Source organism: Vigna radiata, chromosome 8, assembly GCF_000741045.1.
Source record: "Vigna radiata var. radiata cultivar VC1973A chromosome 8, Vradiata_ver6, whole genome shotgun sequence".
Classification (NCBI taxonomy): Eukaryota; Viridiplantae; Streptophyta; class Magnoliopsida; order Fabales; family Fabaceae; genus Vigna; species Vigna radiata.
In genome coordinates this window covers 4,614,492-4,642,236 of record NC_028358.1, presented here as the reverse complement: position 1 = coordinate 4,642,236, position 27,745 = coordinate 4,614,492, and the positions used below count along the sequence as shown (strand labels likewise).

The following is a 27,745-nucleotide window of genomic DNA, read 5'->3' as shown; positions in this document are numbered from 1 at the left end:
TTCTCAGTTAACATTGAAGCAAAAATGTATCGTAAACAATTCAAATGCTATAATGAAATGTGTTTGAAACAATAAATAAAATTAAAAAAATTTGGTAAAAAGGACTAAAACCAGAGTTTTCTAAAATTGAAGAACTAAATTGTACCTATTATTTGAAAGAGGGACTAAAACCAAAATCGCCCCAAAATATAGACTAAAAACATATTTAATCCTTAATTTTAAATATTTTTTAAAATAAATTCAAATAGAATAATGAAATACAAAGAGACGAAGTTGTTAAAATATCATTTTCCATCTCAGAAACTACCAAGTCCACTTTTCAGTGACCACAAAAGAAGAGTCTGCACGTTGTTTCCATCAGCACCATTCCTCAACTTTCCCACTCAGTCATTCACTTGGTTCACTCGTTCTCGACAAAATCCATCCCAAAATGTTCGCATCAGCTTCCTCCCAATTACTGTTAAGAGTTCACTCACTTCACTCCACGGAGCCAATGGCGCACTCACTCACCCTCTCGCGCTTTCCCGCCACCATTTCTTCCTCCTTTCACCGCCACCACTACGCCGTTAAACCCCTAACTCTCCGCTCCGTTTCTCGCCGTTTAAAACCCACACTCATCAGAGCCTGTGACCGATCGCAGCAGGTTCTCTCTTTCCATCGCCTATGCTATCGGCTGAGAAAACATACATGAACAAAATTGTTAATTTGAACATGCATTAGTTCCTAAGTTTAGGGGGAAAAAAGTACAAATTCAAATTTTTTTTTCTTTTCTCATTGTAGTGAAAAAAGAATGTTTTTTTAGAATAAAGTTTATGTTGGACCCAATTGTTCTTGTGGAGTGGAGTAGGCTATGAGTGAGGTGGCTGACGCTTTGCAAAAGATTTTGGTAGTGATTAATTTCAAATTCAGATTTGAAGGTTTTGGTATATTAAACGTGACCCTAAGTTGAATGTTCTTTAGACCTACATTTTCATTCATCATGTGTAATTTAATGTTGTCGGTGTGGTGTTGTAATGTTGAGTTTTTCTCAATTAATTTAATTTTGTAAATTCAGATTGGTGGCAATGGAAGTAAAGGGACGAAAGAATTGAGTTGGCTGGAACCAATTTTGAAATTTGCTAGGAGCAACGTTCTACCTTTAGGTGGCTCTCCTTTCTGTCATGTGCATTCAAGTTTCGTTGTTTTTTTTTTTTTTTTATGATTTTGTTTATGGTTTACTTCATTTTGATTATGTTCTAATGGATAACAAATTTGGTTGTGTTTTTGAGGCAACGTGTAGCTCTGGTTAGTGCAGTGACATTAGGATTAACATATCCTAGTCTTGGTTGTGCCGCTGATAAATTTAACGTGTCAAAAATTGGTCCCTTTGGAATTTTTGTGATCTCAGGTTAGTTTTCGTGGATAGTCTTTTTCATCTATTTGATATTTTTATTTTACAATACCCTTATCTCAAGGTGTTTTTATGGGTTATCGTATAGGACTGATGTTGCGTAGTGAAGAAATTGGTGCAGCTGTAGAAGCATGGCCTGTTGGACTCTTTGGGCTTGTATGAACATAAAATTTTTATGAATGAATTTTACAGGCTGGTTCACCACAACTTGTTTTGACCGGTCATCCAATATTTGATTAAAATCTTATCCCATATTTGATTGGAGGGCCTTTTTCTGGGCTCACTTTTCCTAATTGGAATATAACCGATCATGCTGCAAATTTATTATGAAGTTGTATATAATATATAATATTGCAAATTTTGTAAGTTAATTTGTAGAATTTTTCTTATATTAACTTCTCCAAATTCTGATTTTTAACTTATGCATGGGATAATATCATCTTATTGGAGAAACTCATTTCATTTTTCCTTTTGTCTACTTCTCCTATAAGTGGTTTATATATGCTTGTATGTTTGTTTATACGAGACAAGATTTTTGTGAACCTGTCGTAAACTACAGTCAACATTATGTCCTTTTTCCTAGCAAGGAAAAAGAATGGAATATGTCTCAGTTTTCTATTTTCGTGGACATGGATAAAAGTTTTAACTTGAAAAAGTAAATGTCATATTGTTTTTATGATAGCATCAATTGAGCATATTGTTATACGGGTTTGACTACATTGATCAATTGACACCATTGAACTCTATGAAAAATGAATGATCTCAACTTGTTCTAGTATGTCTGCATGTTTTAAAAACTAAATCTTTAAGGTTATTTTTTTTTTGTATGTATTTTCCAATGTGTAATGTGTTCTTTGGTTCTTCTTGCAGGTGTCTATTTTATTTCTTACACCATACTTTTCCAGGATAATATTGCAAATTCAGCTCCAACCCCAGGAATTTATTACAGGTTTAACATTTATTTTTATTCTACCTTAAGTATAATTCAGCCATTTCCAAGATACTCTTATAGTAGTTCTATTGTCTAAGCTAGAGTAACCACATCTGTATCTTGCTGACCTGAGATCTTGTCAAACTTTGAATAACTGCTAGTTAAATTTTGACTGCATTGTGTTACCTTATAAGAAACTCAAGTTTCTATGTTGAAGAACTACTTCATGTTTGCAGATATAATGTTTGGTAACTCAAATAATTCTGCATTATTGGAAAGATCGTGTTTTATGTGATATGCATTGATTCATTGAAACCTGTCTCTGCTTTAAGTTGATGATTAAATTTTAGGTGGTTTATTTTCCTTGAAGGGTGCTTCTTTGACCATTTGTTCAATGACTAGCTCTATTATTATTTTATCTAATTTCAGCACAATATATTGATATACTAATAGGCTCATGTCAGAACAAAAATGCGGACTTCTATAAAATATAGAACTTAGGCCTATGTCAGACTATAGTTTATGTAGGCCTGCCCTTAGACTGTCAGTAGAGACTTATTTACAGTGTATGTGATAACGAAACCAAAGTCTTGGCTAGATGTGTTACGTAGGTAGAGTTTTGGTTCAACACTACATATGATGCATCTAGTTAAATGACACCTTTCAAGGCATTGTATGGATGCAATCCGCCCTTATTGTTGAAAGGGACAATCATTCCTTCAATAGTGGAAGAGGTCATCAGGTTGACTCAACAATGTGATGAGCTGTTTGATGACTTAAGGCAGGATCTTTTAAAGGCCTTGAATAGAATAAGAATACAATATAATAAGCATAGGAGAGGTGTGTATTATGTTGTGAAAGATTAAGTTTTTTTAAATTTTAATCCTAAGGCCTTGTTCACTTGAGTGGATTTGAGAGAGAGTAATTGAGTGAATTTGAAGGTAATTTTTTTTTTGCTGTTTGTTTGAGTAAATTTGGAAGTAAACGAAAGTGGATTTGGAATTAAATTTTTTTAATTTGTCACATAAATTAAATCCTACACTAATTCTCACAAATTTTACTTCCAAATTTATTATCGTTTACCTCCAAATTTACTCAAATAAACAGCAAAAAAAATTACCTTCAAATCCTCTCAAATCCACTCAATTACTCTCCCTCAAATCCACTCAAGTGAACAAGCCTAAAAGATGTGCTCGTTTGCTGAAAGACCTAACCATTAGCTCATTCCTCATTTTTATGCCCATATTGGTCAGATAACCCATAAGCTGGATTTAGTGGGGGATAGCAAGATCCACCTCATTTTTCATCGGTCCCCCTCAAGAAGGTAGTTAGTACACCACAATTTATTTGACCTCTACCCTTGGCCTTGGTAGATGACATAGAGCTCCAAGTTCAACCAGCAAAATGTGTTTAGATATCAAGTGGGTAGGATCAGATGATTTAGAAGTTTTGCTTCGATGGCACAACATCTCTCCTTGTGAAGATAGTTAGGAGGCAACATCTACTCTACAACAAACCTTTCCTTATTCTCTCCCTATTCTTTGCCTAAGGAAATGGTGGATCTTTTGCTCGGGATAGGTGTTGTTAGTGTTAAAAAGAAGAGTTTAAGCCTGATTCAACCTCACAAAATTAGCTTGTGAAGTGCGGTCTGCACTCTATTTATATATTTTAATTTGATTTTATCTCTAGTTAGTGTTAAATCTCCAACATACTCTCTCATGTCAAAGTTTGATCTCGAGCAGGAGAATAGATATCTGTGAGTGGTCTAATAGGAGTCCAATAGAGGATGACATGATAGTCCTAACAAATTTTGTTAGAATAGACTTTCAAATAATATGCTTTGATAATACGATAGAAATGAAGGTTTAAGCCCACCTCAATTTCACAAAATCAGCTTATAAGATGAGATTCTCATCTCATTTATATATTAGTATTTGACTAATCTCATTTATATATTAGTATTTGACTAATCTCTAGTCAATGTGAGAATTTCAAATATTCGCAAAATGGAGCCTACTAAAATGTACTATAGAAGGAATAAGAAGTTAATAGACCCAACCAACCCGGAAGTCAATTAGTTAGGAAATTACAGGGATAAGTCAGGAGTTAACAAGTATAAAATAGCAATGTAATTATTGGAATACCCACTGTCCCTTCCTCCATGGCCTATTTTGTCACTAATTCTTTCCATAGTATCAAGAGTTTGATGAGAAGGTAGCTCAAATTTGTGCTTTCACTATAGAAACCACATATGTTTTCTAGTTTTTTTTTTTCTCCTACCATCATTGTTCACTCTAGATATGATGTTTTGTGTTGCTATCACAGTTCATCCTATTTGTTGCTATAACTTTTGTTCACGGTCGATGAGATTTTTGGTGAGCCTTTTCTGACGAGTTTTTCTTCTTGGTAGCATTATTGTTTGCTTTTGGCATTTTTTGTAGAGAGAATATTTTACCACCAAAGTTTTTCGACAAGTATTGTTTACTGCTTATGTTTTTTTGGTTAAGTACAACTTGTGGTGTTTTTCTAGCGAGTTTCTTATCAACTTGTGAAGGTGGTATGTAGTTCCAGAACTTCTATTACGTAGATACCATAAATCATCTACTGAGATTAAACTATGTGGAGACTAATACCTGAAACTATATGCTGCGACTTCATTGAAGTTGCCATGCTGGTGATTCTGAGAGCTCTGTGAGTGTTTTCCTTGTTGAAGATGAAAACATTTTTTTGTAAAGAATATGCAAATGGACTATTTACAAATGATAGAAAAAAATTGATTTTTAGATACTTATAATTTGGGAAATTGGCTTATGTACAACAATCAGAAAAAATAAAGAAAATGCTTGGGGACATGGCTGGATATATCTTGAATTTTGTACAGTTGTTGAAGTTATGTTTCTGTTCCATATATTGAAAAGGCACCACTGGAAGGTGATATATTGAAGGAGCTACCTCTATTAGAGAAGGTGAATGCAACAAACCATCAAACGGCAAGCCTTGTTTTGAGCTTGACATATATCTAGACAATATAATAAGTCATACAAAATAAAATATAGGTATTGCTTACCAAATGATCAATTTTTTGAACATTTGTTTAATTGGAGGATGGATGGACATATGCTTTTATTATTCATGGCAAGGGTTTCTATTTTTTTTTTTTTTTTTAGCCTTTTGGTTTCTTTATTTTCCAATACTCTGCGATTGTGCTTTATAAAATGAATATGAAACTCTACCTTGTTTCTATTTGCTGATCAACACTTGCAGGTACATCACTCTTCCGTTTTGGTATCATAAATTGCACATTTCCAACAATTGATTCCCAGTAATGTCTGTATTAGCTGTTGACGGTTGGCTTTCTTAGTCATCAATATTTTTCAATTTGAGATATGAATTTCTGGGTCTCTACAGGGCTGGCTATATTTAGCTGTATGCCAACTACATTATCAAGTGGTGTCGCACTTACCCAGGTATGGTTATATTCTGTCTCCTTTCTTGCTGTCCTTTGGCTTCTTTTCTTATACTTTTTATCTACTACCCGTAAACAAGTTGAATTTTGCTTGAGTTTTCTCACTTTGCTTCTGCAGCTTGCTGGAGGAAATTCTGCGCTTGCTCTTGCAATGACTGTAATATCCAACTTGTTAGGAATAATGATTGTGAGTCATGAAGAGTTACATATTTAACATTATCCTCAATTTAATCTCGTTTTTTCATTTTTTTTTAAGTTTATTTCAGAATAACTATATGGCTGTATTGAAATTTAGGGATGGGTAACTCCTAAACTCTGTCTATTTGCATTTCTTAAGCAAAACATCTTTCTAAAATCTGAACAAATCCCTCCTGTTTTTGTGAATATGCTGCATACAATTATACCCAAAATCTCTATTTTTGTATATAACTGACAAAAATATCCTTATTATGGATTCTGTCTCATGATATAGACCCGCCTCCTTTTATTTGTTAAAGATTACATTTAACCTCTAGGTTAATACATTACAACCAAATACCTCCATTATAGTAAACATTCGAAATTGCTGAGCATTTTGACAAAAGTTTTAAAATAACATTAAATAACATAAAAAATAGAGAAATACATTATCATATCATATTCAAATTAGAAAGATTATTTTAAATTTTTGTACTGAAAAATCTAATAAAAACATAATGACATGTTGTTAAGAAGTGGACTTTAGGTATTTACATCTTGAGCGTGAGACTAGATCTGAATGGGTAGTCTGATAGCTGGTGGAACAATATGTCCAATAAATAACGCTAGGATAGGCTCTAACTTGGTTCTGATATCATGTTAAGAAGTGGACTTTAAGCCTAACTCAATCCCACAAAACCGGCTTGTAAGGTGAGGTTTGCACCCACTTATATATTATAAATTGACTTTATCTTTAGTCGATGTGGGACTTCCAACAATAATAAAACGTCATATTGAGAAGCATCAATTTTGATAATGGGACCATCCTCCAGCCCTCTATGTTAATCCTCTATTTTCTCGAATTTAAAGTTTTGTTAGAATATTGGGATTCTTATACCATTGGCCTACATATTATACTAGTAGTATTGGATGGGACTTTTACTGCTTGTATTAAATTAGCAGTTAACATAAGTGGTAGAAAATATATATTTATACATGTGCTTATTAGGTATTTTTGTATTAATGGGCTGGGTCTATCTTCTACCGATTTTTGTCAATATAAATAGACAAAAGGCAGATTAAAAACATGGATTTTTTGTTTTTGTTTTTTTTTTTTTCGTTTTCTCCTCTTGATTTTTTCTAACAATAACACTTAGCATTATGCATCAGCCTCATACATCACATCTCATCAACAATAATATTATTAATATTTTATCTCTTATCACATTTCATTGTATTAAGTCCATATTATTTCAGTATTTTTATTGTTACATCCACATTTTCTCCATCTAATTTAATTCTAGTTTTTGTTATATTTATGATAATATTTTTATCTTTTAGATTCCACTTTCCATCACAAAATTTGTAGCTGCTGGAGTTGGAGTAACTCTACCTATCAAGCAGTTATTTAACAGTCTTGTTCTGACCATATTAATCCCCCTTATCTTGGGAAAGGTAATTGGGTTCCTTCATATACCTGATACTATAGATGCTGTTTGAATAATTCCAAGGTGATCTGATTCTGGACACCAAAAACGTGTCTTCTCTGCGTGGGCTTACTTCTGGGTTCTTTATGTACAAAAGGCTGTGTAGTAAATATCTTTGAATTTAGTTCTTTATGTACACCTTAGTGACAGTATAATACATTTGTTTTGACGTTTTCTATTTGGTCTTTGGAGCTGAATGCCCAAATTCTTATGTTACATCAGTTTCTTAAAAGTATTTTAATCTTCTTTGTTGCTTTGAATGGGCAGGTTCTACGTGAATCTTTTAAAGGTTTGTCCATCTGTTTATGCTTGTTCATGTAGCTTGTTTGTCACATGTTTTGATGGATAAAATAACTATTGTCATTATTAAATGAAATAATAACTGACAATGAGAACGAAATTGTAATGCAGCGTTTCTTTGGAAGTCATAGTTGCAAAGTGGTATCTAATAGTTACAGGGAAAATAATTTCTTATTAGATTATTTACTTGCATGTCATTTGTAATCATCTCCACACATTTGACTTTACTTTATGTCAAGCAAAGGCTGGTCAACTTAATATTTTCAAAATGTTGTCTTACAGAAATCCACTATCATAAAATGTAAAGCCAAAAAAAAGAGTAAAAAACAAACAAAAAACAAAATCAAAGTAGTAGCAATGGCTAATTCTTCAACAACTTTTAGATAAAGCCTGGTGCTTGAAAGGTTTTACAAAGTAAAGAAATGTGCCTAATCTTATCCTAAATTAAATATTAAGACGATGGGATCTTCCTTAAAAATTAGTGAGTAAGAAGAATTTTCAGGAGATACTTTCTGTGAATTTCTACAGTATTTTTCATTGAGCATCATGATATAATATATGTACATAGATACAACTTGTATATACTAGAATCATAAAGGATTGAATTATCTTCGAAGTTCATAATTTCCCTATGTTTCATAAAATTTATTGTTTCCGACTTTGTTAAAAATATAGTGAATAAGGAGGCTAAGAGGCTTTGTTAAGAAATCTGATGGTTATCATTGAAGCTAGCATATTCAGTGATAATTTCTTAGCAAGGAAATTTTTCTTGGACAAATTGACAATAGATTTATATATATATATATATATATATATATATATATACACACACACACACACACACACACACACACACACACACACACAATAGAGACTTGGGTATTGTAGAGTGCAATTCTCACATCAAGAAGTATGGGTACTCGGTGGAGTAATTAAGTGTTTGGTTCCCCCCTTCAGTAGCTAGTTTTGGTCAGTCTCTTGGAAAGAGTTACCTATAGAGGTTTGTGACTCGTGAAAGGTTTTGACCAACGAAAAAGTTGTGTCAATTATCACTAAGGGAAGATTCATAGAATGCTGAATTAAAACTAAAACCGTCCAGAATACAGAAAGATAAGGGAAAATATTTGGAATATGTATTGTTTTGTAACAAATTCAAGATTATTCAGAACGTATCACAGATCCAATATTGGGCCACCCTCAAGGCCTCCTCTGTCTCAAAGAAAAAGCTATTGGTCCATGGATTTCCCAATGCAATATTAAAACCTATCTGATTCCATGATTCAACCTAAGAGTCTAATTACCTAGAAAGTCATAGCTTGACACCTAAGAGGCCCAAGTGCACCAACAATGTGCAAGGCAGTAGAGTAGTGATGGCTTCCAATTGATAGAGATATGGTAGGGTGCCTAAATCCCACATTGCAGTAGGCCTCCTCTGTCTCAAAGGAAAAGCTATTGGTCCATGGATTTCCCAATGCAATATTAAAAACTATCTGATTCCATATTCAACCTAAGAGTCTAATTACCCAGAAAGTCATAGCTTGACACCTAAGAGGACCAAGTGCATCAACAATGTGCAAGGCAGTAGAGTAGTGATGGCTTCCAATTGATAGAGACATGGTAGGGTGCCTAAATCCCACATTGAGTAGTATGAGGTACTCAGTAGAATATTTAATTGTTTGGTTCTTCCTCTTTAGTAGTTAATTAGGATGAGTTCCTCAAGTGCTTAGGTGTTTATCAATCCAGTTGTTACAGATTGGTTCAAGTTGAGCTCACAAAGAACAAACTAATGGTGAATGGCTTATGGCTTTTGAAATGAAGCCCTCCTACCAAAATTCCAACTAATTGAAGCTGGGTGACCACAAACATGTGAATGCCCAATGCCTCCTCTATTATCTGTTTTCTGTAGTTTTGGCCACCAAATTGATCATTGGAGTCTTTTTAGTATACTGAAAATATCCTGTGGCTTTGTTGCAATTGCAAACTAAACTATGGCAAGTGGCAGCTAATGAGACCTATGACAGTCCCTTTTTTGTTTTTGTTCATCTTTGCTTTTCAAAAGTGGTTTTTGTTTTCCACCATCAGCATCTTTGCTTTGATCTTTAGATTCATAATATTCAGTGGTTGTTGTTTTCTTGATTCTCTACCATCGACTTGTCCCTCGTTACGTTTCATTCATTCTTCTAGATCTTTCTTCTTAACCTGTTGGTTACGTTGGAGCTTTCCGTTTTGAAGGATTTCCTTTTGAGAATTGGTCGCCTCAATTCTAGTTTCTTTTCTGCATCAATTTCTAATTTCCTTGTATCTTTCCTTTTAGTTGACAATTTCCCCTATTGCTCCTGGAGAACCAAGCACTTGATTACTCCACCGAGCATTGTATACTACTTGATAAGTATTAAGCATCCCACAATAGCTTTGTCGTCCCTATCACTTGTGAACTCTTCTACCAAGTTTGCTCACATGCTAGTCTGTGTTTCACTGGCTGCATGCTACCAATTTTGCCCAGGAGCCCAAAAAACAGTAAATCTTCCCAGATTCAATTTATTCCCCAATCTTCTCCAATTGATGAGTCTTATTCTTTATGCTTCACCTTTACGTGCAAGTTTGCTATCTATTTCATGCAAATTCTTGGATTTAGCTGCCCTGATTAATGCCACTACACGATCTTTCAATGAACTTAAGTTCATCTCCAGGCTTGATTGTAATTGCCTTGGCGGCCCTGATTCCCTACATAATTGACCTCTTCTTGAGACTTAGATTGCATGGCACATTGTCCATTAGCATGATCTCCACCACATAGTTCACAACTTTGCACTTGTTGGTGTTGAGCTTGAGAGACATTTTGAAGCTCTTTAGGAAGTTGAAAGAGCTTTTTCATAAGGGCTTCAAGTTGTTGAGTCATGATCTTGTTTTGAACCAATAATGCATCTTGAGATTGAAGATATAGGACACCCTTTTGTTGAAATTGCGCCCTTTCATTGTGAGCTTCATTATCGTTCGAAGCCATGTTTTCAATCAGATTGGGATCTAAGCCCTCCCAAAAACAGATTCAAAACTATAGGCTCATCAAACCCATGAGTGGGTGTTTTTCTCAGCAATCCCTTGAACCTATCACAAGCTTGGCTCAAAGTTTCATCACCCTCTTGCTAAAAAGAAGAGATTTCTTGCTTTCCTTTGTTGACTCTTGACTGTGGGAAGTACTTGTTGAGGAACTTAGCAATCACATCTTCCCACATGGTTAAGCTATTCTCGGGAAAAGAGTTCAACCATACCTTGGCATTACCTCCCAATGAGAAAGGAAACAGATTGAGCCTAATAGCCTCATCAGGCACGTCATGAATCTTCACAGTGTTGCATGTCTCTAGTAATATGGCCAAATGCGTATAAGGGTTCTCATGAGATAAGCTAGTGAATAAATTGTTTTGCACCAAGTGAATGAGAGTAGGCTTGATCTCCATATTTGTGGCATTCACCCTTGGTCGAGCAATTCCATTAAAATGAAGAGGCCCTGTGACTGTTGAATAGTCTTCCAAAGTGCGTCTAGTTTGTCCTTTGTTGTCACCATTCGGATTAACAGCCATGTTTTCTCCTTCTTGATCAGATGTAGGGATGAAAGACTGCTTAGGGATGGAAGTTGCTTCTCTGGCTTCCTTATTTTCGTCTCAGCCGCTAAAAGATGATATTCCCTTCGCGTTTTAGCATTAAATAGGTCAAAAATGCCACATTAGCAAAAGTGACGCTCAACGCCTAAACAAAGGAGAGCCCGAGCGCTAGCTTTGCAAACTGAATGGCGCTCAGCGCCCTGGATGGGGTGCCTAAGCGTGAGATTTGCGAAGCAAATAGCGCTTAGATGGGGTGCCCAGGCATGATTCTGAACTTCATGAGGTCTTGCTTTTGATGTTCTTTGTGCTTTTCCTAGGTTCCAGCGCCTTGATTTGGTTGAGGTTCTTCCAAAGCACATAATTAGCCTATAAAACAAAGGGATTAATGATGATATCTATTAAGTATAACCTAAACTACAATTATTTACAAAAGCAAGATAAAAGAGAGGATTAAGCTAGTTTCAAGCTATAAAAGAGTTTATTTTTCTAGGAAAATGAGACTCAGATAAAAGTAAGAATTAGCGTTATCACTCCTCCATAGGTGGCCCATTCCAAGGCTATGAGAACCAACTTTGATGTTCTCCAACTGAGGCAAGCTATGGATTGCTGCAATTAAAGTGACTTTCCGACAAAGTTATAACGATTTACCATGATAACTTCTTTACCATTCCATATATGCACATACAGTTTACTTGTCTGTGTAACTTTTTCCAGGTGTAAGAGGGAAAGAATAATGAAAGAAAATTATTAAGGGAATGCTTGAATATGACACATTGCAGCTTTGTTGAGTTTATTAATTTGATGAATTGTGTCAAGCAGTTCGTGGGTCAGGTTTAGTTTCATTTTTTAATTTTAACTAGTGTCTGGTTTAGTTTCATTTTTTAATTTTAACTAGCGTCAGTTTCATGTTTCACTAAAGTGCGACTTGTAGTAACCAAAAGAGCAAATGAGAAATATTGTCTTTTAAGAGAAGTTGTCTTTTTGATTCTTGAGTTATAAGTTAGCCTTTGTTTTCTGTCTGTCTTTTCTTTAGTGGATACGAAGAAACATAGGAGAACTCTATTAGGCATGATTATTTGTGCTTCTTTTTATAATAAAATTTTTCTTTCATAAGTTAAATGACGAGTTTGCAGAAATTTATAATAATTAAGCTTTTAAAAAAATAGAAATTAAAAAAGTTGTTTTAGTGCCTTTCTCTAAAGTCAAAACCCTATCTTATAATAATTTTTTCTTCTTATAATCACTTTCATATGCTCTAACTTAGTTTTATCCCTGGTTGCAATCACATCATAATTTTTTTTTTCTTAAACAAGCAGACCCTTAGTTGTTGCACATTTAAGGATATGTTATTCTCCCTTTGCATACTTTCTCCTTATTTTTTTCTCACCATAACATTACATATATTAAGATTTTTTTTATTTTTATTTATACCTTACAGGTGTGGCTGACTTTGTCGACAAAAACCGCAAGCTTTTCTCATTGATCAGTGCGCTTTTCCTTAGCCTTGTAAGAACAATTCCTTTGTGGTGTTTCCCTGTTTCCTTTCTCTGAGTAGGTGGTTTTCCTTGCACCAAGTTGATGGAAAGATTGCATATGTTTTGTCTTGTCTTTTGAACATGTTCAGAATATTAAGTTATAAGAATGAATGAAATGCATTATGCTGTTTCTTTTTATTGTTTATATTGTTGGACCAGAACAGTGGTGCATCTTATAATTAGAATCAGCTCATTAAATTTTAACGTTAGCTTTAGAATGTCGTCATGGCTTTACATATCAATTGAGTTCTCTTCACTCCTTTGATAACATGTTTACATTTGTTGTGATGCATCTTCTTCCTTCCCTTCAATTTCTTCATCTTTGAAAACCAGTAGGCAGCAATCGACATTCTTTTCTATGGGAAAAAATATAATTTTTCCACTTTTCTAATTATATTCAATATGACCCAGATTAGTCTGGACTGTTGATTAATGACTTACTAGTCCTTCTGGTCGTCTTGTCCCCTTGTTTTTTCTCCCTGTGAATAAGAATAGTTTACTGAGAAAAACTGTTTGTTTGCTTCCCATTGAAGCCATTAAGTCAAGGAACCTATTTTGTACATTCAGGGCTAGAAAAATAATTGTGCTGATGAATCATTAATTACATTATGTTTGTGTTTGTAAAGTGCAATACCTGTAACTGAACACCTTTGATCAAAACTAAAATATTTCGAATTCTGCATCCAAATGACAAACGTTTGTCTTTGTTCATTTCATTTTATTTTCATATGAATACTGTTAGATATATTATATTTAGTTTATATTTATTTCTTATTTTTAGTTAGTTAGTTTATATTTCTTATTTAGTTTGTTTATATTTCTTATTTGTATTTTAGGCTTAACCCATATTTCTTCTATTATAAATAGAGAACTCTATGTGTGGATTTAACACAAGGGAGATTTCCTCTCATCTCTTTCATTATTTCATAAATACTTTACATATACGGGCACTTATCCCACCAAACAAATCATGTATGAAGCTTTTGCCTAGAGTTTTTTTCTTTTTTATTTTTTTTTTATTTTTTCTGGAATTAATTTTCTTCTCTTGTATGAGATATTACATTTGGTTTGTTTTTTATTCATCAAGGTATTACAAGCCAATCATAGTCTAATAGAATATTGCCATGCAGGTACCTTGGATACAGGTGAGTAGGTCAAGGCCACTGCTGTTATCGCTGAAGCCCGATGTTTTTCTCATAGCTATTGGACTGGGAACGTATGTATGGAACATGAGTTAGTTTACATTTGTGTGTTATCAATACATAATTTGGAACCTGTTACCGGTAGTTTTCTATTTGCCAGTTTTTGTTAAAATTTAACATTTATTCTGTATTTCATTCTAAATACAAAGTTAAAATAAAGAGTTTCTATGCAAAGAAGTTGTAGATATTTAGTATTGCATCCCTATGTGACAGGTTCTTTTAGCATTCACATACAACACTTTGTTTTGATTGCCCATATGTCTTGATTCTGTTTTTTAGTCTGTATCTCATGGATAGCACCAGATCCATTGAATTGGAAAAAGCATATTTTTGTCCTTAGAAAATTATATTATCGGTATCATGGTTTAACCTTTTAGAAAACATTGATTTAGTACCTAGGGGCAACCTTTATTTACTTATGCATTATAGTCTTCTTTTGTTCATTTCAAGTCTTGTTCAACATAGAGATACTTTCTGGCACTCTTTGTATGAGCATTTAATAGGATTATTCACTGTTAACTTTTTCTTGGCATTGTAGTAACTAAAACTGTTCTTGCAGACTTCTTCATCTGTCTTTATTGGTTTTCAATACCATTGCTGTCCGGAGTCTCTCAGTTATCTCCGGTGGTAGAAACTCAACTTTTTCTCGGGAAGAAAATGCCAGTGCACTGGTACTTGTGGCAAGCCAGGTAATAACTCCATCACTTTTTACTTTTTCAGATCTCCCATGCCAAATAGTTATCATTTTGTTCTGCTGCTCTCCAAACAAGTTTTCATTCCTTTTCAGAAAACATTACCAGTAATGGTAGCAGTGATAGAGCCACTTCAAGGTGCATTTGGAGAGTCTGGACTACTTGTTCTTCCTTGTGTTGCAGCACACCTCAACCAGGTCACTTTATATTTTTATTCTTTTTTCCAGTTTCTGATATCCCTTCCTCGTACTGATCTTTAAATCATTGTAGATTATTGTTGACTCTTTTATCGTCAACTTCTTGCGTTCCCGAGACAATTCCAACAATGTCAAGGTGGCTTAACTAGAGGAAATGCTGGTCATCTTCAGAAATATTGAGATAAAACATGTTTACAAATTTGTTTGCTTTCATTTCCCAAAATATAATATAATCAATCTTTATATTTATATTCGGTTAGATATATTATCTTTTAAGTTATTTTATTATTGTATTTTAGATTTAATTTATATTTCTTTTGTAATAAATAGAATTTTTATATGTATATTTAACATTTCCATTATATTAAACATATTTTATCATTGTTAATTCTTTAGATAAATAGTTCTGTACAATGTAAATTGTAGCCATTTCATATTCACTTGCTATTAAGGGTTCTTTAATCATATTTTTATTAACTTTCTTAGTGCATAGAAAATTGAGTTATGTTCCGTTAATTAAGTTAACAAACTCCTTCAACAAAATTTCAGATGATTAAAATTGCAATAATTGTACAACGGAAGATGTAAAGCAGTATTTTTTTTTCCTTTTAATTTGAGGAAGTTAGATTTTTACCTCTCCATTAGAGAACGTCTTCGTAGAACCCTTTCACCAAAATCCATCCAATAAACATTGTTTCTTATTAATTTTATTTTTCAAAACATAATTTCTTTCATCTTTAAATTTCTGGAAAATTAAAAATTTCCTTCCTCCCCTTTTATATGTGAGATCCATTTTAATTTTGTTTCTATTTATTGTTTTTAAAGATTAAAATAACATTAATTAGTATAGAGTAATTACGTAAACTTTTTACTTATTTTTAATAAATTAAGAATTATGTATTTAATTCATAAAAAAACATAAAGTTTAATACATAAAGAATTTGAGAAAGCTCTTTCTATATTCCAAAACACATTCTAAATCATTCTTTTCTTATTCTTTCTTTTTCTTTTCCTCTTCTAAAATTATTCTAGGTTTATTTTTATACTTCTAAAATTATTTTGGGTTTATTCTTATATTCTGTTTTGACATCTTTGTTAGTTATGAGATTTTTAGAAATATTACTAGAAATTTCTGTTGTATACTAAGAGACTTACATAATAAATTGCGGATAAATTATTAAGAACAATGACTTTACATGTCTCAGCAAATTTTATTCGTGATTCTGTGAATTTTTTTACACATATCATGCACGCAACGCTATCTGATATAACCTAACATTGAAAACAGAATGGTTGTTATCTGAGAGAACCTAACATTGAAAGCATGATTCCTTAAATGAATCACATGACACTGTAATTGATCTCACCGTAAATAAAAGCTCTCCCTTCTTTCTGGTTTGCTTGCTGCACTGAAAAATGCTGATAAAATTTGCAGCAGTGTTTTTGGAATCTTTGACGGTAACTATGCAAAACAGTGTTAACCACTACAAGTGCAAGATTTTGAAGAAATTTGACTTCAATACATTTTATTCGGATAATTAAGTCTTGAAAAATATTTTTGAAATGCATTATATTGATATATAACATGTTTCACTAAGATATGAAATATCTTTTGCAAATTAGCTTCCTCTCTTGTGTTTGTTGTTGTCTTTTTCTTTTACAATAATCATATTATCAGTGCAAGTAAATGAAAATGCAAGTGTAGAGATAATTTTTTGAGGATGATGGACCCGTTGTTTCAAAGGTTAGATATAGTAAAGTTTTTCTCATGTATAATAATTTTGGACATCAAAGATGTTATAATATCATAGTAAGATTTTAGAAATAAATGCAATAATATATTTTAAATTTTAAATTGTGAATTATATTGAATATTAATTATGAAATGTCTTAATATAATAATTTTTTATTATTAGAATGTGATGTTACATTAAAAAATATATGTAAAATAATAAATAAAAAATAATGTGTAAAAATACCTATTGTAATATGAAAAATTAAAAAAAAAACAATTCATTGTCTATCAATATTAATTTTGAAAAATTTAGTTTATATTTGATTTAAATTGCGCAAAAGAAAAGAAAAAGAAAATAATGATCATATTTATATATTACATGTAACATTAATATACACTACTTCTAAAAATATAAAGATATATTTTTGTAACTTTAAAAATATAATTCCTCATTAAGAACGAAGAAACTAAATGATTTTCAATAATTAAAAAATTATAATATCAAAATAAATTACAATTACTTTTAATAAAAAACATTAAAAGGAAAATTACTTACTTAAATTACATATAAAAAAAATATAGTAACTTTAATTTAAAACAATTTTTAATATCTCATCACAAAGACCGAAAAAAAAATAATTAAATATATTTTTGTATCTTAAATTTTAATATGAATAATTTGATACATCTTAATTTTCAAACTTTAGAAATAAATTGATATGGTATTTTTAATTCAACTATATTAAATGTTTTTAACATATTAAACTCGTTTTATGTTAAACGTGATAAATAACTCAAACTTATATGTTTTATATGTTAAATAAATTTAATATAATTAAATTAAAAAAATACTAAATTAATTTATTTTTTAAAATTTAAAATCTAAATATGTTAAAATAAGTCTCATATAATAAATCAAGAGACTAAAAATTATTTAATCTACAAACAAGTTAAAACTCTATTGAAATTTAAATCAAACAAATATGTCTATTGGCAAAAAAGAGAGAGGAAATAATATTTATAAGAATTAAAAATATATTTATATACATACATATATATATATATATATATATATATATATATATATATATATATATATAAGTGTGAAAAATAATAATAAATTTTCCCGCAAATTAAAGTGTCCAGTCATTAAAAGTATTTTCTGACATCGCCTTTATTTAAAATCACTTGTATAAAAACATATTTATAAATGAACTTCAAATATATATATATTAATTTGTTTTTTCAGTTTTTTAAAATTAAGTAAAACACAGTTGTATTGTAACGTTAGAAGTTTAGAAGGAGAAGGTCTTTGCCGCCTTTATCCACTTTCAGTTTAATTTCAAATTAAGGAGAGCAGAGATCAGAGAAAAACCCCTTTCTTTCCTATTCTCCCTCTCTTTCCATGGCTCCTCAGTTCGTCTTCCCTCGCACGCTGGAAGACCTGGAACAAGAAGGACTCGAAGACGATAACAGTCTCCGCGTTCAGAACCCTGTCGATGTCGCTTCCTTCGTCTCCTCCAAACTCGAAGAGTTCGTCAAAGGTAAACCAATCTCACTCTTCCGACTCTTCTTCATCATTCTCAAATTTCAACGTTTTCTTTCAGGCGTCTCGTTTGATCTCTCGGACAGGGAAATTCTGTGCATCGAGGAGCAGGACGTCTTCGACCGCGTCTACTCCTTGGTTCGCGCCTTCCCCATTCTCTCCCCTTCCTCCAAGCTCAGCCTCCTCGAAACTCTCCGCTCCAACCTCGCCGTCCTCCTCCCCAACGTCGACTCCCTCTCCAGAGCTTCCAACGATCACGTCCCCATCGCCTCGCACCGCAACGCTTTTAAAATATACTCCTTCTTCCTCCTCTCCATTCTTCTCGCTCTACACTCCAACACCTCCAAGGTTCGTTCCCTCTAACGTTTCAGATGCTCGATTTCGTTTCGCAGCAAGACGGACTAATGAATTATTGTTCCTTATCGGAAATTCCTCAATCGCGGAAATGACACTTAGATTTACAGTAAATTTCTTCCATCTCTCCTTCAGATGTAGGGTTTTCAAACAATTAAGTGGCTAATTGATGTAATGTTTGAGAAGTCTTGAGGTGTTATCTCGAAACAGCTAAGGGAGTTAGGATAGGAATGGAAAACAGATGGGAATTGCATGCGAACTGAAAAAAACAGGGATGTCACTATAATTTACTCTTGAATATATATTTCATGGCTCATAGTATGTATCCTTTAGGGACAACCTTGTATGTGTGTGTGCGTATGAAGGATTAGGGCGCGTTTTCATAAATACTTGTAGATGAGAAAAATAAGACTAAAATGAAATCAATTTTTTATAAACTAAAATTGGTCAATTTACAAGTTAAAAAAAAAAGGTTTAGAGAGACTATATGATAGTTTTTCCAAGCATACCCTTGTTGTATCTGGTTTCAGGTTGTCGCTCCAAGTGCTAGGAAGAAGCAAGCTGTGAATTCATGGAATTGGGAGGCACAGAGAGCTCGGATACTCAACCTCATTGCCAATTCGTTGGAGATAAACCTTGAATTGATTTTCAGTTCGCCGGACCTGGATGAAAACTACTTATCTTTTATTACAAAGTGAGTAGTTTGTGTGTTTTTTCTCATTTTGTTAACCGTTGGGAATGCACAACCACTTGCTCTCTATCAAAGCCATCAAAATACTTTTTTAAAAGCAAGTGGGTGTGTTGATGTAAGCTGATCTTAGAAGCACTATTTTGACAAGCTTTCTGAACTGACGCTCTCTTGTTGTAGAAATGCTTTCTCTATGTTTGAGGATGCGTTGCTCTTAAAAGATTCGGATGTGAAAGAGGCCCTGTGCCGTATAATTGGAGCCTGCTCTACTAGGTATCATTACACGGCTCAGTCCTGTGCATCCATCGTGCACCTGGTTCACAAGTATGATTTTGTGGTCACGCACTTGGCTGATGCAGTGGCTGGTGCTGAGAAGAAGTATGGAGATGGAAGCCTCGCTGTGTCCCTTGTTAGGGAGATTGGAAGGACTAATCCCAAAGATTACCTGAAAGACACCGCTGGGGCTGAAAATGTGGGTCGTTTCCTGGTCGAGCTTGCTGACCGCATGCCAAAATTGATTTCTACTAACATTGGCATTCTTGTCCCTCACTTTGGTGGAGAGTCTTATAAGATACGGAACGCACTCGTTGCGGTGCTGGGGAAGCTAATAGCCAAGGCATTTAAAGATGTTGATGTTGGCGAAGCAAGTTCAAAGTCCATTCGTTTGCGTACCAAGCAAGCTATGTTGGACATCTTGCTTGAGCGTTGTAGAGATGTTTCTGCCTATACCAGAAGTCGAGTTCTTCAGGTGTGGGCTGAGTTATGTGAGGAGCACTCTATTTCAATTGGCCTGTGGAATGAGGTTGCAGAAGTTGCTGCTGGAAGGTTGGAGGACAAGAGTGCAATGGTCAGAAAGTCTGCTCTGAACCTGTTGATCATGATGTTGCAGCACAACCCTTTCGGTCCTCAGCTTCGAGTAGCCTCCTTTGAAGCAACCTTAGATCAGTACAAAATGAAGTTGAAAGAGCTTGAGCCTTCAGAAGGAGCAGAACCCTCCTCTGATGCTGATATTTTTAATGGTGATGGAGAAGTGGTTGATTCAAATTGTGAAACTTTTGTGAAGGGGCAGCAACAAGACAGTTTAACTGATAGTTGCTTGTCCCAGTCGGAAGATGCAATCGCTTTGCAGAACAGTAGTGTGCCGGATGTTGGGAACTTGGAACAGACTAGGGCATTGATTGCATCTCTTGAGGCTGGATTGCGGTTCTCTAAATGCATAGGAGCCACAATGCCAACCCTTGTCCAATTGATGGCTTCATCTTCTGCCACTGACGTTGAGAACACAATTCTCTTATTGATGAGATGTAAGCAGTTTCAGATTGACAGCTCCGAGGAATGTCTCCGAAAGATGTTACCACTTGTAAGTCCCTGCTTCTTTTATTGTGAAATGTTGTGTCGCAATCAGTCTCGTTGGGGCTGTTGAAATAAGGGGGAAAATCATAGGCAAATGCGATTGCAACTGCGGTTGCGGATCACAATCTCAAATGTTGTGAAATAGGGATAGTTTTATTATTTTATTTCTTCAATGTGTTATTAGCTATGTACTTTTTTATTTGTATGAAACCCTTGATTTTTACAAAATTAAATCTTTATTTCTGTCATCTGCTCCATTTGTAGATATTTTCTCAGGACAAAGCCATATATGAAGCAGTGGAGAGCGCTTTCCATACGATATACATCAGGAAAAGTCCAATCGAAACTGCCAATAACCTTTTGAGTCTTGCCACTGATTCCAATATAGGAGATCTAGCGGCCCTTGAGTGCATCGTTGGCGCCCTAGTATCTAAGGGTGATATATCTTCCAGCACGGTATGTTTTCATGTACCTTCTTGAGTAGACATAAACTATTTGAATGCTTCCAGATTAGACTCCAGAACTATGTATTATTCCCCAAATATGGAATGAAGGCTTTCTTTTTCAGTTCATATATGTGTTCACAAATTTAAACATAATTTGGGACGATAATGAGTTTGACTTCACTTCAATGTTTGCATATCATTTGAAGATAACCACTGCTCTTAAATAAGTATAAATAAGTTTTGCAGTCGCAAGTAGGAGTGTATTGTAGTTTCTCTTTATTTCTCCCACCGGCTGGAATTATTGTTGCCTGTATACCAAATTTGGTTCTCACTATTGATTTGATTTCTTCATATCTTCATTGCTACTATAGATATCAGCATTATGGGATTTCTTTTGCTTCAATATTGGTGGAACCACGGCCGAGCAGAGCCGTAGTGCTTTATCAGTCCTCTGCATGGTTGCACAGACGTCACCTGGTGTGCTTGGCTCACACTTACAGGACATAATAGATATTGGGTTCGGTCGTTGGTCCAAAGTTGATCCTTTGCTAGCAAGGACAGCTTGTCTTGCTATCCAAAGACTGTCTGAAGAAGACAAGAAAAAACTGTTGGCTAGTAGTAATGTTCGAATATTTGGTATACTAGAAAGTTTAATAACTGGTTTTTGGCTTCCGGCAAATATTTGGTTTGCTGCTGCTGACAAAGCCATAGCTGCCATCTATGCCATTCACCCTACCCCAGAAACCATAGCTGTTGATATGATAAAAAAATCTCTCAGTTCTGTCTGTAATGATGGTGGTGTCAATGAGCAGAGTCACGTTGACACAGTTAGTGGCAGTGTGCCTCTCACAGTTGAAGTAGCAAAACTTAGCAGATGTTTATTTATAGTAAGTCATATTGCAATGAATCAACTGGTATATATAGAGTCCTGTGCCCGTAAAATTCAGAAGCAGAAACTTGCTAAAGAGAAAAAGGACAGTGAGAATCAGAACCTAGACTGTAATGACACAGTGTCAGCTGCTACACAGAAGGTGCAATCAATGTTTTTATCTTACTTTCATGCCGTCCTTGATTGCTTCAACTATCAGTCATAAACTCATTTAAGTCTGGCTTGTTAATCTATTGCAGGATAATGATATAAATACAGAGTTAGGATTTACTGCCTCTGAGGATGCAGCACTTGATGCTTTGTTTGAAAAAGCAGAGAAAGAAATAATATCTGGTGGTTCAAATGAAAAGAATTTGATTGGTGTCTGTGCAACATTTTTGTCAAAGCTTTGTAGAAATTTTGGACTAATGCAGAAGGTGATTGCCTTAAGCTGTCTTTACATTTTCTAGCCACTATTTGGTAGCTTTTTTATATTCCACCAAATTAATGCCTATATATGGAAGCCAGCAATTATGGTGGAAATGTGAAAATAGAATATAATTTAAAAATTATTTAATCCCGAGCCTTGAATAAAATTTTAAACATCATAAAGCAGATGCGTTGCTGACGTAACTTCCATTTATTCAGTATCCAGAATTACAGGCATCTGCAATGCTTGCTTTGTGTCGATTGATGATTATTGATGCAGATTTTTGGTGAGTTCCTTGTTAAATATTTACCTATTATCTCTCATACTTATTCTTGATTATTTATGGAGTGAAAATAAAGTGAATTGTTTTCAGTGATGCAAATCTCCAACTCCTTTTTACGGTTGTGGAAAGCGCACATTCTGAAACTGTCCGTTCTAATTGCACAATTGCATTGGGAGATTTAGCAGTACGGTTTCCAAATCTTTTAGAACCATGGACAGAAAACATGTATTCCCGCCTAAAAGATCCCTGTATATCTGTTAGGAAGAATGCTGTATTGGTGCTTTCACATCTCATACTAAATGACATGATGAAGGTAGAAGTCACTCAATTATTTCTTTTTTCAGTTTGTGCAGTGATTTAGATTATACACTGATGAAATCATTTCTGGATCAGGTGAAAGGGTACATCAATGAAATGGCTGTAAGATTAGAAGATGAAGATGAGAGAATTTCAAACCTAGCTAAGCTATTTTTTATTGAACTTTCCAAGAAAGGTTTTGACTTGTATTATGATTTTGTCTTGTGTAGAAAAGTATCTACTATTATTTTCGATATATGAATGTCTAAAGGTAGAAAGTTGTTTGATATTGTTTTCTGATTCTTACAGGAAACAATCCAATATATAACTTACTTCCGGATATACTAAGCAAATTATCTCAGCAAAATCTGAGCAAAGATTCTTTTTGCAACATCATGCAATTTTTAATTACTTCCATAAAAAAGGTATGTGTTGTCATAACGCTGAAATTGCTCTATATTTATTCTGATTGCTATGCTGACTTTGTTTTCATTAACTACTCCAGGATAGACAAATGGAAGCTCTAGTGGAAAAGCTATGCCATCGGTTTAGTGGTGTTACGGGTATATCTTCTTATTCGTTGAAATTTTTTAAATACTGTACACAACCAGTTCAGTCTAATAGTTTCGCCAGTTTATGCCAAAAATTGTCTAAATGAGTTCTTTATAGTGTATCCCTGAGGGTATATTTTAATAAATAGTTATTACTTTTTTGCATCCAGAACCACTTCCTTTGGTCAGCTTGAAATTCTGATTACTCTGGTAGTATGTCTGTGCTTTTAAACGATTACCGCTTGTTTGCTTTTACGTAGTGCTTTAATGGTAAAAGCCAAGTGGAAACGAACTAAGCAGCAATTCTATCTTCTCTGCAATTTGACGTGATGGGATATCAAACACCCACTAAGATTGTGATTATCTTATAAATATTAATACGATTCAGACTATTCTGATACAATGTTTTCCAATTTTATTTAGGATGCGCTAAACATTTCCCGATTTCACGTTTGATTAGCCAATAAGTTAAAACATGAGTTTTTTAAACTGCTCGCCCTTTCAATTTTATTTTTAATTGTGAAGGGTTTTGAATAAATTACAAAACCAAGAGAAGTTAGTTATTTGTAGTTTATTGCCGATTGTGATCGTGACTTTATTTTTCTGCAGATGTCCGACAATGGGAATATATATCATATTGTCTCTCTCAGTTATCGTTTACGGAAAAAGGGATGAAAAAACTCATAGAGTTATTTAAGTCATATGAGCATGTCTTGTCCGAGGATTCTGTTATGGATCACTTCAGGAACATACTGAACAAGGTAAATATATTTTTGCTCGTGCTGTCGTGCATACTTTATGTAAGAGTGGCTAAGGCTTTTTTGATATAATTTAATTGAGATCAGGGCAAGAAGTTTGCGAAGGTTGAACTTAAAGCTTGCATTGAAGAGTTTGAGGATAAACTCAATAAGTTTCACACGGATAGAAAGGAACAGGAAGTTACTGCTCGAAATGCCCAAATTCATCAAAGGAAGATTGACAGTATGGAGGGTTTTACTGTGAATTCTGAGGATTACTTGGAGTCTAATTCTGCTTCAGGTTAACTTTTAAACTAAAAAATGTGCCAGTGTTGTACTTTCTGTTGTTTTCCTTATGGCATCATATATTTATTAATGTACATTATGTGATAGTAATGAACTATTCAAAGCCCATGAAGGCTCATTGTCAAATCTTGTCCTATTCCTACGCTGACATGATCAATCTTTACAGAATGATGGTATGGAATGATGTATTAATAATATATTGCAAATGTCAATCCACAGACAAGTCGGCTAAAAGGATGAACATTTAAGCATTACCACGCCAGATGATTTTACCAGATAAACAGTTGTCTGCTCTGGAAAAATTCTGATGTTTAAAAATTCACGTAGCTTCTTGGTTTTCTCGTGAATGTTATGCGTATGATTTTTTTAATCGTGATTTTTGTGCCAGATGAAACGGAAGGTGAAGTAATTGATGATCGCGCGGAAGAGGCGACGTTGCCATCAAATGGGAAATCAGAATCTAAACATGTGCCAGAAGATCATTCTGGTGCTTCGAGTGAGTTGACAGAGTCGGATCAAGGGGATATTGAAATCCAATCTTCCCAGGTTAAGACGAGAGGTTAGTTTAAAAACAGCTTTTGCTAATCACCTTGATTCTATTGTTATTGTTATAATTAACAAGTGGTTGCATATTATAGGGGTTCGTCGGTCCAAAACTAGTAAAAGCAGTGTTAAAGATGAAAAAGGTGATGATATCTCTGTCACCAGAAGGAATACTCGGTCAAGCAGGTATATCTTATGCTTCTCTAGCTTGTATAACTTGAATTAAGTAAGAAAACAAAGAATTATTTTGTTGATATCAATTATATTTTTATCATCTCTGTTTGTAGTAACCAAATCCTTTAAAAATGGAAATCAAGATTTGCTGAAATGAATAGAAAAATTCTATGGATATTTTTTTTCCTAATTACAATGGAATATTGGCAATATTTTTATCGTAATAATATGCTATTTACAACAATATATTTTTCTGATAAGATAACTGCTAGCATTTCTGATCTTGCATGTTGTTCATGTCCTGTAAATGGATTGAATTGGTTATTGACTCGGGACAGAGCATGAAGTGAAAAATTTGAAAAACTCTACAGTTTAATGTTATGCTCATTTTTTTGCTAATTTAGTTTTTAAAACCAAAAAAATGTTTTTGTGAATCCTGTTGATTATTTTTATTTAGCATAATTATGCAAATAGATACAGTGTTGATAGGCTGTGGTGCGAATGTCACCTGTATGTTAATCGGTTGTCTTTGAACTCTATTTATTGATCTACCTATTTATAGTAAAACTCAATAAAAGACCAATGGAAATGTTTTTGCACGGCATCTAATTTGGGTCGTTTTGCATTGTATTGTATAATTATTTACTTTAGTTGGTATGGTAAAACACAACACTAATTGTGTTAAAATTGAATTCTAATATGAAATCTGAAACACAAATGTGACATCGACATCTAGCCTGTTTCTTCATTACTATTTCAGGCCACTTAGTCCTTTTGTCTAGTATGTTGCCTTATTGTTCCTTACTAACTTCCAAGTTATTCGTTACCCATGTCTCTCCTTTTCCTCTATTCATAAAGAACTGGTAGTTACATATTTCATTCAAATCCATCCCGACTTTAGTTTTTCAAGCGAGAGTTGCAGTTACTAACATCCATGATTTCTCAAGACAATGGACATCGATTTTTTGCTTCCCCTATATACATATTAACAAAACATTCTGGAGGCACCGACATGTGATTGGATTAAGTAGCTCAGGTTCGGTTTCCTTAAGTAAGATTTCAGTAAATATGTGAATGATAAACGTCGTTGAGAGGACTCTTCTAAAGATGTTATAAATTGCACCAATGTCAATATTACTTACAAAAACACTTACGAGCCAAGCAACAAACCAGAAAAGTCGTTTTTCCTGAAAAGCCTTTGTAAAGATTGCATATTAGTGTTTTTTCACGATTTGCATAAGTGAGTCAAATATGGTAATCTATTTTTTGACATTGATACCCATCAAATTTGAAGACCATTTTATAAGTTTTTCAAACTCGTCACCGCTGGCATAATTTTAGTGACTTTACTTAGTTCAGCACTAGTTCAGCACATGTATAGATTTATCTTAGTTCACGAGATCTATAGTGAATTAATATAGCTTACCTGTACATTCTTGTTGTTCAACCATGTAGTTGAATGTATTTATGAAATTTTCCAGTTGTCTCTTCTATGATTCGGTGGAATAACCTTTTTATCAACTTAAGTGAACTCAGTGTACATGAGGCCCCTTTCATCTGCCACGAAAATGAGCTGAAGTTGCTCCGGTAATCTTAATAATTCTGGAGCTGGTGGTTTGAGTGGGCTCCTAACTTTGTCAATATTAGTAGAACAATGTATGTGCGAATAGCTTAATACACAAATAGTGCAAGTTTACCAAATTTTGAATATAACTCTAACTAAATGGCTCAGTGAATCAGTTGTTTTATGGTATCGATAACATAACGCTCAAATCTTGTTTATCCATTAACTTTGTCCCTGGCTGCAGGTAGATACTGAGGCACCTTTGGATGAGAAGATATACTTTTCAGTATTACGTGGGATTTGTAGTTATTGACAAATTGCTAACTTTATGTCAATGGAATCTGAAAGACAGCCAGCTGCAAATATATGACTGCATCTTCAAGGTTTGGATACATCATGCTTAACAGATTCTAGTATATGCAACTATTGTTGCGATTGGCGTATTGTGTAATACTGTATTACGATATCAATTTAAAGTGTATTCAAGGGATTTTATTCCTAAAATATATCATTTTAGGGAAGTGTAGTTTGTAATACTGCAGATTTGTAACATATCAATTTATCGTAAAAGGCATGATTGGGTTATATGCATTCCTGACCATATTATGATTAACAAAAAAGTTCAAATTATTAGCTACTTATTAGTAAAAAAAAAATAATCATTTTAATTCGAAATGAGTCAATGAATTTTTTATTCAATTTTTTCACTTTTAAACAAAAATTATAGAAGTTCAAAATATTTTAATTTACTAAGTTTATTATTATACTAACAATCATTACAAGGAACATGTTGACACTTAAAGAACCTTTTTTTTTCTCGCCAAATCAAAATATGTTTTCTAAATTATCTATAAAATACTGCTTTACAGTGCATCACAAGCAAAATTATTTATC

The 27,745-nt window shown here is 33.7% G+C and overlaps 2 protein-coding genes across 3 annotated transcripts; both read left to right on the top strand.

The window, feature by feature from the left end:
* The first annotated feature begins 306 nt into the window (after nucleotides 1-306).
* On the top strand, nucleotides 307-15,225 carry LOC106772463 (probable sodium/metabolite cotransporter BASS4, chloroplastic). Of its 2 annotated transcripts, none has more exons than XM_014658878.2 (14): nucleotides 307-643; nucleotides 1,055-1,142; nucleotides 1,280-1,387; nucleotides 1,479-1,546; nucleotides 2,261-2,339; nucleotides 5,730-5,788; nucleotides 5,906-5,974; nucleotides 7,306-7,419; nucleotides 7,719-7,740; nucleotides 12,789-12,856; nucleotides 14,016-14,101; nucleotides 14,647-14,776; nucleotides 14,875-14,976; nucleotides 15,050-15,225. In XM_014658878.2, exons 1-14 carry the CDS (start codon nucleotides 431-433, stop codon nucleotides 15,119-15,121), a joined length of 1,278 nt encoding a protein of 425 aa, XP_014514364.1. In that variant the 5' UTR covers nucleotides 307-430; the 3' UTR covers nucleotides 15,122-15,225. The 2 variants fall into 2 exon arrangements, with proteins under 2 accessions (XP_014514364.1, XP_022640376.1); XM_022784655.1 differs by having other exon boundaries at nucleotides 625-643; nucleotides 1,269-1,387.
* Nucleotides 15,226-18,040: 2,815 nt separating this feature from the next.
* On the top strand, nucleotides 18,041-27,436 carry LOC106772665 (condensin complex subunit 1). Its single transcript, XM_014659204.2, has 17 exons — nucleotides 18,041-18,255; nucleotides 18,319-18,605; nucleotides 19,142-19,305; nucleotides 19,480-20,659; nucleotides 20,917-21,108; nucleotides 21,470-22,129; nucleotides 22,227-22,403; nucleotides 22,615-22,682; nucleotides 22,770-22,992; nucleotides 23,073-23,172; nucleotides 23,286-23,401; nucleotides 23,482-23,539; nucleotides 24,137-24,288; nucleotides 24,373-24,565; nucleotides 24,959-25,129; nucleotides 25,209-25,299; nucleotides 27,096-27,436. The coding sequence occupies exons 1-17, from the start codon at nucleotides 18,117-18,119 to the stop codon at nucleotides 27,097-27,099; spliced, it is 3,975 nt and encodes a 1,324-aa protein (XP_014514690.1). The 5' UTR covers nucleotides 18,041-18,116; the 3' UTR covers nucleotides 27,100-27,436.
* The last annotated feature ends 309 nt before the right edge of the window (nucleotides 27,437-27,745 follow it).